This window comes from Schistocerca gregaria, chromosome 2 (genome assembly GCF_023897955.1).
Source record: "Schistocerca gregaria isolate iqSchGreg1 chromosome 2, iqSchGreg1.2, whole genome shotgun sequence".
Classification (NCBI taxonomy): Eukaryota; Metazoa; Arthropoda; class Insecta; order Orthoptera; family Acrididae; genus Schistocerca; species Schistocerca gregaria.
In genome coordinates, this window is record NC_064921.1 from 203,527,167 (window position 1) to 203,542,780 (window position 15,614).

Here is a 15,614-nt window from a genome sequence, read left to right on the forward strand (position 1 = left end):
TGCACCAAAAAAGGCGAAGACCATTTTTTGGGCCGGAAAGGTTATGGCGACTGTCTTTAGGGATTCGCAAGGGGTAATCCTCATCGACTGTCTGGAAAATGGTAAAACTATTACAGGTGGATATTATTCATCGTTATTGGACCGTTTCAAAACCGAGCTGCAAGAAAAACGCCAGCGATTGGACCGCAAAAAAAGTCATTTTCCATCACGACAATGCATCAGCACACACCTCAGCAGTTGTGGTCGGAAAATTAATGGAAATATGATTCCAACTCGTTTCACATCCTCCCTATTCTGCAGACTTGGCTCCCTCGAACTACTATTTGTTCCCCAATTTGAAGAAATGGCTGGCGGGACAAAGATTTTACTCAAACGAGAAGGTGATTGCAGCAACTAATAGCTATTTTGGAGACTTGGACAATTCCTATTATTCGGAAGGGATTAACAAATTAGAGCAACGTTGGAAGAAGTGTGTAAGTCTAAGAGAAGACTATGTCGAAAAATAAAAAAGTTTTACCCCAAACACGTAAGCAGTTTTTATTTTTGCACGGATTTTTCAAACGCTCCGCCTTTAATGTAAGAACCTTCAACATCGCAGCGCGTCAGTAATCGTTGGTTAAAATATTAAAAAACTAAAAACCCTCCTCGATTGCGAAAAAAGCACCTAGTGTTAAGTGTTAACCCAGGTTTCGGCGTAGATAACTACACCTTCTTCAGAACAACAATAAAACCCACAAGTGTCCAAGAAGACCTTTGTCAATGATTAAGAGAACAACATAGCTATACCTTTATAAACGAAAAAGAAAAGGAAAACACAAACAGTACATATGTACAAAGTCAAATACACTACTTAACTTAATGGTGTACGCTGCACCGCACATCGACCTATGTTCGATGGGCCATGACCCGCCATAAACTGCAGCTACAAACGGTCGCTCACTTACAAGCCTGACCCGCTATCTATGCACAAGCGTAAGACAAGGGAAGTTAATTGAATGCGCATGTGCATACGAATACAAGAAAGTTTATCCATGGGTCGGGGCTAAATAGCCCACATATTCCCAACCGTGGATCAACGTATATCAAAAAATGAAATGAATAGAACAAGAGAGGAGCTAAATAAGAGACGTAATCTAAAAATAACTGCACTCGCTTGCTTATGCTAGTAAATAAACTTATATGTGAAGCTACCTATGACAATAGAAGAAACTCCTAAAAACTATACCTGAAGCCAGTAGTTAGCCATGGAGGGGGGGGGGGGGCTGAGCGGACGTAATCTAAAGACGACGTGGTGATAAAGATATAGGGATAAAACGTGAGGTGTTTAACGGGCTAAAATCAACTTCATCGTAAAAGGAAAATGAGGATAAAAAGAAAGAAGATGAACAGCTTGACCAACCGCGCTCGCCAATCAGCGCGCGCATGTGATAATCCCCAGATATCAGATTTATGCGGAACACCTCGTGCAAACGGCTCATGCGCCGAGCCCTCCAGTTAATATCGAGTTACTTCATGCCGAGGTTAAGGGCTTAAAACTGGATGTTTTGGAAGAAATGCAGATCTTTAAGCATCTGCAACACGTTAAAGACAATATCCTCAATGACCAACTCCTAGTAAGAGACAGAAAATATTTTGAAGGTTTCGCGCCTTTACGTTGTTCTTCATACTTGTAAATCTGATACCTGTGGATTATCACATGCGCGCGCTGATTGGCGAGCGCGGTTCGTCAAGCTGTTTATATTCTTTCCTTTTATCCTCATTTTCCTTTTACGATGAAGGTGATTTTAGCCAGTTAAGAACCTCATGTCTTATCCCTGTATCTTTATCACCACGACATCTTTAGATTACGTCCCCTCAGCCCCCCCCGCCCCCCCCCCCCCCCAACCTTCCAGGCTAACTACTGGCTTTAGGTATAGTTTTTAAGAGTTTCTTCTGTTGTCATTCCGCGGTTGGGAATATAAGGGCTATTTAGCCACGACCCATGGATAAGCTTTCTCTTATTCGTATGAGCATGCGCATTCAAGTAATTTCCCTTGTCTTGCGCATGTGCAAAGGTAGCGGGTCAGGCTTGTAAGTGAGATACCGTTTGTAGCTGCAGTTTATGGCGGGTCATGGCCCATCGAACATAGGCCGGTGTGAGGTGGAGCATACACCATTAAGTAGTGTATTTGACTTTGTACATATGTACTGTTTGTGTTTTCCTTTTCTTTCTCGTTTATACATGTATAGCTATGGTGCTCTCTTAATCATTGACAAAGGTCTTCTTAGGCACTTGTGGGTTTTATTGTTGTTCTGAAGAAGGTGTAGTTATCTACTCCGAAACCTGGGTTAACACTCAACACTAGGTGCTTTTTTCGCAATCGAGACGGATTTTTAGTTTTTTAATATTTTAATCAAATGGAAGCCTTTGCTATACCGATGTATCTCAGAAGTGACAGCGGCCTGGTCACTTTTACTGAGAAGCAGGACACACACTGGACAGGGTGTCACTCCCGATGTCTGAGTACGGCAGGGGCCCCAGCTTTGCAGCCGGACTGTTTGGACGGGGCTAACAGGAGACTGCGGACTGCCGCTGCAGCCCGCAGCCCAGCCCCGCCGTGGCTGCGCGCGGTCATTCAGAGGCGTCAGCGGATCGTGACCTCTCGCCATTAGCGAGTCCCGGGCGGCCATTGTGGCGGCTGGCGACTGCCCCGTTGTGAAACAGATACCGCGAGGTGCCAAACAAAGGGCGACGCCTGCGCCACTTCTGTGTGTTTTATGCGAAGCCGATGAAACAGGCTTTTGTGGAGTGAGGGCCGTCCACCGGCCGGTATCCGACCGCTACTCGATGCCCCAAAAATGAGGTGGAGAGCGGGAGCGGCGCTGAAGGTCTGGTGCTAAGCCCGCGCCTCACCTGAGACACGGGGACGCCCAGCTCCTCTCCACCGTCTGCCGCGCCTTCAAGAGAACCTGCGCTGTTCTTCCCCCTTCCTGCCTGCCGCCTCGCCGCCACGACTTCCCACGCCTATGTGCCAAGCAGTCAGATGTCCTGCCTAGATAAACGTGTCTCCTCTTTTGACAAAATCTTGTACAAGATTCTCTCCTCTCGATGCAACAGCTTGGAAAGCTGACGGTATTCTGTTTGGTCCCTGAGCACCTGGGAATAAAGGAGAATGAGCACATTGACATAGAAACCAAGAAGGCCTCGTTGCTGTTGTTGTGGTCTTCAGTTCTGAGACTGGTTTGATGCAGCTTTCCTTGCTACTCTATCCTATGCAAGCTTCTTCATCTCCCAGTACCTACTGCGACCTACATCCTTCTGAATCTGATTAGTTTATTCATCTCTTGGTCTCCCTCTACGATTTTTACCCTCCATGCTGCCCTCCAATACTAAATTGGTGATCCCTTTATGCCTCAGAACATGTCCTACCAACCGGTCCCTTCTTCTAGTCAAGTTGTGCCACAAACTCCTCTTCTCCCCAATTCTATTCAATACCTCCTCATCAGTTACGTGATCTACCCATCTAATCTTCAGCATTCTTCTGTAGCACCACATTTCGAAAGCTTCTATTATCTTCATGTCGAAACTACTTATCGTCCACGTTTCACTTCCAGACATGGCTACACTCCATACAAATACTTTCAGAAATGACTTCTTGACACTTGAATCTATACTCGTGTTAACAAGTTTCTCTTCTTCAGAAACGCTTTCCTTGCCATTGCCAGTCTACATTTTATATCCTCTCTACTTCGAACATCATCAGTTGTTTTGCTCCCCAAACAGCAAAACTCCTTTACTACTTTAAGTGCCTCATTTCCTAATCTAATTCCCTCAGCATCACCCGACTTAATTCGACTACATTCCATTATCCTAGTTTTGCTTTTGTTGATGTTCATCTTATTTCCTCCTTTCAAGACACAGTCCATTCCGTTCAACTGCTCTTCCAAGTCCTTTGCTGTCTCTGACAGAATTACAATGTCATCGGCGAACCTTAAGGTTTTTATTTCTTCTTCATGGATTTTAATACCTACTCCGAATTTTTCTTTTGTTTCCTTTACTGCTTGCCCAATATACAGATTGAATAACATCGGGGAGAGGCAACAACCCTGTCTCTCTCCCTTCCCAACCACTGCTTCCCTTTCATACCCCTCGACTTTTATAACTGCCATCTGGTTTCTCTACAAATTGTAAATAGCATTTCGCTCCCTGTATTTTACCGCTGCCTCGTATGAGTGACAAATTTGACACTGTGCTGTTCGCCAATAGGCTGACAACTCGCTGTCGAGCCAGATTGTCATGCATCAACTGGAGCGGAAGTAGCTAGAGGTGGGTTCAAGCTGCAGCTTGTGTATATTAAATAGCTGACAACGTAGGCACATCACATCCAACTGTACCAAGAATCTTACAATATTAGATTGCCTGTAAGAACATTTCGTGTAAGATGTGTGTCGTATTTGTTGAAACCCGCCAGGATAGCCGAGAGCGCCAACGCGCGGCCTCCTGGACTCGGGTAGGCGCGCCGGTCCTGTATCGAAACGCCCGGCGGATTAACGACGGCGGCCGGTGTGCCGACCAGCCTGGATGTGGTTTTTACGCGGTTTTCCACATCGTCCTAGGTGAATACCGGACTGGTCCCCACGTCCCGCCTCAGTTACACGACTCGCAGATATTTGAAACACGTTCACACTATTTCACGGTTTACACTGGACGCAGACACCTGGGGTACACTAATTCCGTCCCAGGGAGGGGGAGGGGGGTACGGGGTGGCGGCAGGAAGGGCATTCGCCCACCCCTTAACTTAACCTTGCCAAATCCGTACTTAACCCTGCCGACCCTGCGCACAATGCGGGATAAAGACAGTAGCGAAAGAAAGATGAAGAAAGCGTGTCGTATTTGTTGAATATTAAGCAAAACCACTCGACATTACGAATTTATTAACAACGTCTGAATACCAGAATGAGATTTTCACTCTGCAGCTGAAATGAAACTTCCTGGTAGATTAAAACTGTATGCCACACCGAGACTCGAACTCAGGACCTGTGCCTTTCGCGGGAAAGTGCTCTACCAACTGAGCTACCCAAGCACGACTCACGCCCCGTCCTCACAGCTTTACTTCTGCCAGTACCTCGTCTCCTACCTTCCAAATTTTACAGAAGCTCTCCTGCGAACCTTGCAGAACTAGTACCCCTCAAAGAAAGAATATTGCGGGGACATGGCTTAGCGTACACTCTGGCGGCAGAGTGAAAATCCTATTCTGGAAACATTCCCCAGGCTGTGGCTAAGCCATGTCTCCGCAATATCCTTTTTTTTTTAAGAGTGCTAGTTTTGCAAGGTTCGCAGGAGAGCTTCCGTAACGTTTGGAAGGTACTGGCAGAAGTAAAGCTGTGAGGACGGGGCGTGAGTCGTGCTTGGGTAGCTCAGTTGGTAGATCACTAGCCCGCGAAAGGCATAGGTTCCGAGTTCGAGTCTCGGTCCGGCACACAGTTTTAATCTGCCAGGAAGTTTCAACGTCTGAATAGTATTGAAAAATTCAACTGATATAATCGCCAGTTTTTTGCTACGGAATAGCTGTATATTCATCAAACCACATCAGAGTTGGAACAGAACTCGAAACAGTGGATGCACGCATAAAGAAACATAAGTCGGTTTCATGTTGTGGCTTGTGTTTTCTGAGAAACGAAAGTATTGATTACCCTGTACAGAGTAGTGTAATAACAGGTGAATACTACCCTTGCGTTCTGGACTACATGGATGGAAGAGTGTGTCAGTCATGTGCTTTGACACCAGAAAAACTAACAGATTTGCTGTCGCACAGGCTGGACGAGGTCCTACTGACTGGACTCCGTGCGGGTCATAGTCCCTATACACATGACTTTTTTCTCTGGTGTCAAGATCTGTTCATTGGTGACACACATTTTAGATATCCTAGAGCACTTAATTTTATTTTCTGGCGAGAGGGCAACAATAGATTTAACTGCACATCTGCCCTCTATTTTAGCGGATGACGAGACGACTGTTTTAAAATATTGTCAATTGTCCAGGCTCAACCCTAACCTGTTAGGTTGGAGATGTTAGTGTTGTGAAGAGTAACTTCCCCATCCTTTATTAGTCCAGTTATCAGCGAGCTGCAATTTCTGCTGTACTGTTTTGCATCATTAATTGTGTTTTCCCTAACTGACGGCATCAGAACAGACGATTGAATTGGTTTTAATGTGTATGTGTGTGTGTGTGTGTGTGTGTGTGTGTGTGTGTGTGTGTGTGTGTAAGTGTAAGTGTAAGTGTTGTGTTTTTTTAAGAAAGTGGTCCGGTTCATGTTGAAACTTTTATGGATTTCCTTTAACTCTCTCACTCGTCCCAAAGATCGTAAAGGCGCTAATGACCCTGATTTGTACGCCGAAGAACTCATGGCATCATCGTCATCCTGTTGACGTTGCCTAAACTCGGCAGTAAAGAGGAAAACAAAAGAAGAACTGCGGGAAGAGCTTCCAAGCCAAGTCAAGCGTCATGCACCCGACCAGGTGAGCACGATCGCGACATAGTTCTATTGCACAGGAAAAACATGGAGAAATCAATGCCAGCGTCGATGCACTACAAGATCGGAAGTGTTGTGAAAAAATAGTAGGCGTTTTAGCGTAGATATCGTATATCGAGAAAAGAGGAATCGTGTGTTGAGGAAAAGAAAGCTGATAAAGAAAGGTAACAGATATTGCGGAACTGTGTCGAAGAACGCTGATTTCAGGATAGCCAATTACAGTTTCAAATCCCTTTGTAAAAGGACAAAATTGTTATAATCGGATTCTGTATCTAAGTACATAGTCTTTACGCTACGTAGAATCCGCAGTTGCGAATACTTACAAGGAGAGTGCGCCAATTCAATTGACTATAACTGAATAAAAGTGTCTTACTTTGTCGATGGTCGAAAGCGTGCACAAATTTAAAAAAAAAATGCATAACATTCCACTGTCTGTAATAATGCTACAGACAGTTTATTTTCCTCTGCGTTTCGGTTCTGAATCATCATCAATGACCTATCATATGAAATCATAATTACCATGATAATATAAAATCGAAAATTGTAGTAAGGATAAAATATGTTGGCACATTGACACAAGGACAACAAGTGATGTCAATGACTAAAAATAATTTTAAAATATGGATATGTATCTGTTCTACCACACATCAGGGTCGTTTGTTTATAAAATTCTGCAGTTCTGTATAAACTATGTGTGAATGTTAATGAATCTTAAAGCTAGAGAAGAACACGTCGCTGAAGAAACAATTCAGTGTAATAGACTGTCAGACCGAGTGTGGTGGCGTGGTGGTTAGCGCACTGGACTCGCGTTCGGCAGGACGACGGTTCAACCCGCGTCCGGCCATTCAGATTTAGATTCCCCTAAATCACTCCAGGCAAATGTCGCGATGGTTCCTTTAAAAGGGCAAATCCGATTTCTTTCCCTATCTTGCACCATCCGAGCTAATACTCAGTCTCTAATGACCCCACTGTGATGGGACGTTAAACCCAATATTCCTTCCTTCCTTTAACAGACAGTCAGGACCAGCAGCCTCGGAGGAATCGAAAATGAGGTATTACTTGCCAGAATGGTAAGCATTGCCTTGAAACAATGCGTATGAACACATGGAGTACTTGCAGAGGTATATATCCTAGCAGCTGTGTTGTCGTACGGCTGCCTGTCCTGCAGCGTGCCAGGACTCGATTTCTCGCCAGGTCGGAGATTCCCTTCGTTCAGGGGCTGGCTGTTCTGCTCTCTTCCTCATGATCATCATCGACACGCAACTCGCTCAGTGTGGCGTCAGCTGAAAAAACTTGCAGCTCGTTGGACGAACTTCCCCAGGTAGGGACTCCCGGTCATCATTTCATGTCGAAGTGTAAATACAGACAGCGTTATGAAAAGTATGCACGCATCACAAGGGCAATACGTGGACCTGCTGTCTTATTTCTGTTGTACCCGCATTGCAGTTCAATATCAAAAGCCACACTACCTAACACAAAAAGCGAAGAACCCAGAAGGGAGCGAATCACTGTCGAGAGGGTATGTGACGTTATTTCATTGGCTACAATATCTCATCAAATTTACGACTAACTTGGCAGAATCACACTTATAAGTATGGCGTTGCATCCTCTCTGTCCTGATGCATGCACTGATCCGATTAAGAAGCTGTTGTATCCGCTCCTGAGGTAAGCTGCCCACAAATGGTATTTGATATCTTGGAATACTGGCAGTGGTATACAGCTCACTTCTCCCGCATGTTCTACAAGGAACAGATCGGAGGATCTTCCTGGCCACGAGAATACCTCAATATCGTGCAGATACTTCATAGAGACATGTGCAATGTGTGGAGAAACATTGTCCAATTGAAAAATGGCACCACGATACTGTCACGTGAGAGAAGACATATGAGGACGCAGAGCGTGTGTGATGTACCGTTGGCCGGCCGATGTGGCCGAGCGGTTCTAGGCGCTTCAGTCTGGAACTGCGCAACCGCTACTATCGCAGGTTCGAATCCTGCCTCGGGCATGGGTGTGTGTGATGTCCTTAGGTTAGTTAGGTTTCAGTAGTTCTAAGTCTAGGGGACTGATGACCTCAGATGTTAAGTCCCATAGGGCTCAGAGCCATTTGATGTACCGTTATGCTAACTAAGTCCCCCCCCCCCCCTTTCACTACCAGTGATCCGAATTCATACTTGATGGCTCCTCACAGCATGACGCTAGCAGTAAGATCACTGTGCGTCTCAAAAACAGTGGAAGAATGGAACCTCTTCCCCGATCGCTGTCATACTCGGTGACGATACTCATCTGGGGTAGTGCTGAACTGCGATTAATCGCTGAAGGAAATGTGACGCCATTCATCAGCATCCCATGTTCTCTGGTCGTGGCACCACATCAAACACAGTCGTTTGTGTCTAGGTGTTAACTGCAGTCTACGCATGGGATACTTATTCCCTGCTGTGGATATGACACAGAACCTCGTCGGGAGTCTATTACTTGATCTGAGACGGCTGGTGCAGATATGAAGGGGTCACGATGGCGCACAATACTGCGATACTCCCTTGTGGTGGTCTCACTTGATCGATTGAGTAGTAGCATGCCTGCCCTCACGTTACCGGATTGTCTAACATCAGACCACTGTCGCATTCAATTGTACCACAAATCTGGGTGTTACTCGATTCGATCAGCTGATCAAATCGAAAACCAAATGAGGCTCCTTCCAAACTCGTGTCAGATGCTGACAACTCTGTCTCACATGCGTATGTGGTCCCTCGCACTGAGGCCTCGAGTCTGACGCTGTTCACGCCCCTTATACATCCTACAAGGCGTGGCAGCAAATCTAAACGCGATTAACGCCAATACACTCTGGTGGCCGATCTAGTTATCACGGAGAATTGTAGCTCTAATACTTTACATAACCGTGGATGGTGTGTACGTGTGCGAAGTTACGCTGACTGCCGACCCTGTCTTCTGGGTCTTCAGATTTTGTGTCAGCCAGTGCATTCACAGCAGAGCAGTAGTGTTGGACGGCGTGCCGCTGCCTGTTGCAGGAAGGCGCTGGCGATCCCGCCGGCCGAGTCCGGCGGCTTCTCCAAGTGCCGCGAGTACGCGCTGGACTGGGCGGCGCTCAACCTGTCCACCGTGCAGGCGGCGGACCCCGGCTGGCCCACGCGGCCCTGCTCCAGGGGCTGGGAGTTCGACAGCGACGAGGTGCCCTACTCCACCATCGCCATGGAGGTACGGCTCCTGCAGCTCGCCGCTGTTACTTGCTAGTTCTGCGCGATCCAAAAACCGACGAATTCGGTGGTGTCGAAAACTGGCGGAAAGTACGTAAATACCACAGACGACAATAAGAGCTCCTTCCGTTTCACGTTGTTGATCTGCTCGTGCTGCTACAACTCGATATCTCAACGAGAACAGCTGTTGGCTGTTCTGCCGGCCGCAGTGGCCGAGCAGTTCTAGGCGCTACAGTCTGGAACCGAGCGACCGCTACGGTTGCAAGTTCGACTCCTGCCTCGGACATGGATGTGTGTGTGATGTCCTTAGGTTAGTTAGGTTTAAGTAGTTCTAGGGGACTGATGACCTCAGAAGTTAAGTCCCGTAGTGCTGAGAGCCATTTTTTTTGTTGGCTGTTCTCGTAAATGTTCTCAGTTCTCAAATATGGATTTGGCTGCATCATTGTTAACTGTTTTCCGCCTTTTCCTTTACATGCTCTAAATTCGTGGAGGTATGTCCCGTCTATGCAACTAAATGAAGGAAGTTTGTTTCTTGCCACACACGTTTGGCTTCATCAGTGGCCTGAAAAAAAATACATTTTCACACAGCAAAATACACACAGACTAATATATATATATATATATATATATATATATATATATATATATATATATATATATTAGTCTGTGTGTATTTTGCTGTGTGAAAATGTATTTTTTTCAGGCCACTGATGAATCTTCCCAAATAAAAGAAGCCAAACGTGTGTGGCAAGAAACAAACTGCCTTCATATATATATATATATATATATATATATATATATATATATATATATATATATATATATATATATATATATATATTGTACACAGCGAAATAGCGAAATATACACACACAAACCCATAACCATTTTTTCACATAGCAAATTACACACACACAAAAAACATCTGCACACACCAAAAACAAACACCCCCACACACCACACACCAACTCAAAAAAGTACACATTCGCGCGCGCGTGCACAAACAGACACACACACACACACAACAAGTGAAGAACATTTCCAAGACCACACATATGTGTTAACAGCGCTCGTAATCGTAACACCGAACGATACATTCACAATACGGAACTTGTACTACAAAAGTTGCTTCTAACCTAAAAAGCAAGAGAAAAACACGACAAAATGTAATATAGCAGCATATTATATCCATCACATAATAAGTTTATTGCACTCGTATGCATAAAAAAGAAACATGTATTTCAGGCCACTGATGATGCTTCCCAAATGCAAGAAGCGGAACGCGTATGGCAAGAAACAAATTGCCTTCATTTAGTTCCATAGGCGGTACATAACTCCACGAAAGTATTTGGTTTCATTTATTTCCATCTGCCGCGCGGAATTAGCCGAGCGGTCTAGGCGCTGCAGTCATAGACTGTCCGGCTGGTCCCGGCGGAGGTTCAAGTCCTCCTTCGGGCATGGGTGTGTGGGTTTGTCCTTAGGATAATTTACGTTAAGTAGTGTGTAAACTTAGGGACTGATGACCTTAGCAGTTTAGTGCCATAAGATTTCACACACACACATATTTCCATCTGTCTCTTTCTCTGAAAATTCAGGCCGTAGCTGTGACTTGTTCACTTCTAAAACAAAAAAAGAACATTACGTTTCCTTAAAAGTCCTATAGAAAAGACTAAAAATAAAATAATAAAAAAGACAAAATTACCGAGATTCCGGTAGCTTTTGCGCCCTCGTCATCAGGTGTTAAGACTTCTGACTGCAGCGACAAGTTCTCCTTTCAGTTTTCACTGTAGACGACGTATTCGGCGTGGAAGAATTCGCCAATTGCGTCGATGTTTAAAATTGTTTTTTTTATATATATCGTTTACTTTTCCGTCTCAGTTGCACATTTCTTGTATAGTACGACTAGCTTCGAGCACACTCGATCATCCTCGAATTAATGTAGTGCCTGCGCAGCAACTATACACAGAATTATGATGTTTCTTGTGTAGATACGACGAATTGCTTTCGCAAATACACAGATCTGGAAATTATCTAGTGTGGTCGAAACTAGTCAAACCAATACAAGTTTGCATTGAGCCAGAAAAATAAACCATACGTAAAATTTTAAAACTGTTTAAATTCCCCACGAAGGCGAGGCTTAGCAACGGAAAAAACCGCTTTCCAGGCAGTGCTTCTACACATTTAATAAGCTTTGGTTAGGTAGGCGCTATGAAGAAGTGGTAAGGTGCCGGGCTAACATCAATTCAGAGATCCTTTAAAACAAATTTTACTAAAAAACAATTCTTACTCAACAGTTATTAAAAACACATTGTCCTACCACGTTTTATTTTTTCTCCTTTTAAGCACGGCTTACTCTTAACTGATGATACTTACACTGATCCTACATCAAGGGTGAAATACCTGGGATACGGTAGTTTCATATTTGACCCCAAAGCAATTATAACACCAATTAAAAGTTTCAACTCAAGTTTGATAACTACTTGTTATAAAAAATTTAAAATCCCAACGGTATCTTAAACAAATTTATAACAACAAACAGATAGCAACAACATTGTGATAAATCCAGTTTAGCAAAGCCCTTAAAATACTCGTACACTACAACAAATTGCAGCGGGACCCATTATCACAAGTTTTATACACACCAGTTTTTCTCGTGCTACAATTTAATTTTTTCTCAATTGCTGTACAGAAGTCCCTAACAATTTCAAAACAAGTTTAGATGCAAGACTCCTTCATATGAACGCCAAATTAAGAGACGAGAACTGTTTAGTTACAAAGGGTAATTACTTAACTCAAGAACAAATCTGCAGCATTAGAATTCATCCACCACTACCTCAGTGGGTTTACAAAGGGGTAATCTTGCAATCACATTTTATTTCACACGTCACCCTTGCGCTCTCTTCCAGGCAGTACATTAAATGAAACAAATCAGGTACCACCGGTCCCACACATGCGTAAAAAATAATGGCCCCCTACAGGGCAAACTCAATGACAACCTTGTAACATGAACAGTTAAAACAAACAAATGACCAGTCACGAAATAATGGAACTACAGGCGCCTCACAAGGGCAGATTCAATTACAATAATTAGCAAGACAAAGCAACTAAAACAGACAGATGGGCAAATACTCATTAATAACGTTACTCAGCTCCATGTGGAGTTATCCAGTACTCGTGTGTAAATGCAATCAGAGCGCCGCGACAGTGTAGTGAAGACTACACAGGCATGCAAGCGTTGCTTTAACCGCCCGTCTCCTTCTGGCTAACGCCAATATTGTTCAACGAAAGCGCTCTTGCATGCAAAAAGAGAATTCCTTTCCAAATTACAGCTTCCCAAACAACGGCTCTCAACTACAAGTAGTCCGCGCTGTCACTGCAGGTGCGGCGAAGTCGTTTCCCGGCAGATATACGGGCTGCCCCCAGCACGGGGCGCCGCTCGCCAGCTTCCTCGTGCCGCTGCTAGGTGAAGGCTCCCGTGGCTGCCCGTCACAGGCCGCATCGTGGACCACATTCGCTCCACAAGCCTCTCTGACGAAGAGATTCTACGCAACAATCGATTCCATCAGAGGGGCACAAAGACGAAAAACACCAAAACTTTGAGGAAGGTTTCGACACACGGCAAAGAAGTTTAATATATAAAAAGCAGATCAAATTAAATAGGTCTTTCCTAAAAATACGTTCGGTGGACAATTTCTAACGTTTTCACAAATTTGAAGGTGATTTTATATTGCACTTAAAACATACACTACTGGCCATTAAAATTGCTACACCAAGAAGAAATTCAGATGATAAACGGATATTCATTGGACAAATATACACTCCTGGAAATTGAAATAAGAACACCGTGAATTCATTGTCCCAGGAAGGGGAAACTTTATTGACACATTCCTGGGGTCAGATACATCACATGATCACACTGACAGAACCACAGACACATAGACACAGGCAACAGAGCATGCACAATGTCGGCACTAGTACAGTGTATATCCACCTTTCGCAGCAATGCAGGCTGCTATTCTCCCATGGAGACGATCGTAGAGATGTTGGATGTAGTCCTGTGGAACGGCTTGCCATGCCATTTCCACCTGGCGCCTCAGTTGGACCAGCGTTTATGCTGGACGTGCAGACCGCGTGAGACGACGCTTCATCCAGTCCCAAACATGCTCAATGGGGGACAGATCCGGAGATCTTGCTGGCCAGGGTAGTTGACTTACACCTTCTAGAGCACCTTGGGTGGCACGGGATACATGCGGACGTGCATTGTCCTGTTGGAACAGCAAGTTCCCTTGCCGGTCTAGGAATGGTAGAACGATGGGTTCGATGACGATTTGGATGTACCGTGCACTATTCAGTGTCCCCTCGACGATCACCAGAGGTGTACGGCCAGTGTAGGAGCTCGCTCCCCACACCATGATGCCGGGCGTTGGCCCTGTGTGCCTCGGTCGTATGCAGTCCTGATTGTGGCGCTCACCTGCACGGCGCCAAACACGCATACGACCATCATTGGCTCAAGGCAGAAGCGACTCTCATCGCTGAAGACGACACGTCTCCATTCGTCCCTCCATTAACGCCTGTCGCGACACCACTGGAGGCGGGCTGCACGATGTTGGGCCGTGAGCGGAAGACGGCCTAACGGTGTGCGGGACCGTAGCCCAGCTTCATGGAGACGGTTGCGAATGGTCCTCGCCGATACCCCAGGAGCAACAGTGTCCCTAATTTGCTGGGAAGTGGCGGTGCGGTCCCCTACGGCACTGCGTAGGATCCTACGGTCTTGGCGTGCATCCGTGCGTCGCTGCGGTCTGGTCCCAGGTCGACGGGCACGTGCACCTTCCGCCGACCACTGGCGACAACATCGATGTACTGTGGAGACCTCACGCCCCACGTGTTGAGCAATTCGCCGGTACGTCCACCCGGCCTCCCGCATGCCCACTATAGGCCCTCGCTCAAAGTCCGTCAACTGCACATACGGTTCACGTCCACGCTGTCGCGGCATGCTACCAGTGTTAAAGACTGCGATGGAGCTCCGTATGCCACGGCAAACTGGCTGACACTGACGGCGGCGGTGCACAAATACTGTGCAGCTAGCGCCATTCGACGGCCAACACCGCGGTTGCTGGTGTGTCCGCTGTGCCGTGCGTGTGATCATTGCTTGTACAGCCCTCTCGCAGTGTCCGGAACAAGTATGGTGGGTCTGACACACCGGTGTCAATGTGTTCTTTTTTCCATTTCCAGGAGTGTATTATACTACAACTGACATGTGATTATATTTTCACGCAGTTTGGGAGCATAGATCCTGAGCAATCAGTACCCAGAACAAGCACCTCTGGCCGCAATAAAGTCCTTGACACGCCTGGCCATTGAGTCAAACAGAGCTTGCATGGCATGTACAGGCACAGCTGCCCATGCAGCTTCAACACGATACCACAGTTCATCAAGGGTAGTGATTGGCGTATTGTGACGAGCCAGTTGCTCGGCCAACATTGACCAGACCTTTTCAATTGGTGAGAGATCTGGAGAATGTGCTGCCAGGGCAGCAGTCGAACGTTTTCTGTATCCAGAAAGGGCCGTACAGGACCTGCAACATGCGGTCGTGAATTATCCTGAAGAAATGTAGGGTTTCGCAGGGATCGAATGACGGGTAGAGCCACGGGTCGTAACACATCAGAAATGTAACGTCCACTGTTCAAAGTGCCGTCAATGCGAGCAAGAGGTGACCGAGACGTGTAACCAATGGCACCCCATACCATCAGTCCTGGTGATATGCCAGTATGGCGATGACGAATACACGCTTCCAATGTGCGTTCACCACGATGTCGCCAAACGCGGATGCGACCACCATGATGCTGTAAACAGAACCTGGATTCATCCGAAAAAAATGACGTTTTGCCAT

The 15,614-nt window shown here is 45.8% G+C and overlaps 1 protein-coding gene across 1 annotated transcript in view; it reads left to right on the forward strand.

The window, feature by feature from the left end:
• Positions 1-15,614, forward strand: part of LOC126336688 (organic cation transporter protein-like) — a 164,700-nt gene that overhangs the window by 63,589 nt on the left and 85,497 nt on the right. The window contains exon 2 of the mRNA XM_050000636.1: positions 9,539-9,725. Coding sequence (XP_049856593.1) covers positions 9,539-9,725 — 187 coding nt within the window. The remainder of the gene's footprint in view (positions 1-9,538; positions 9,726-15,614) is intronic.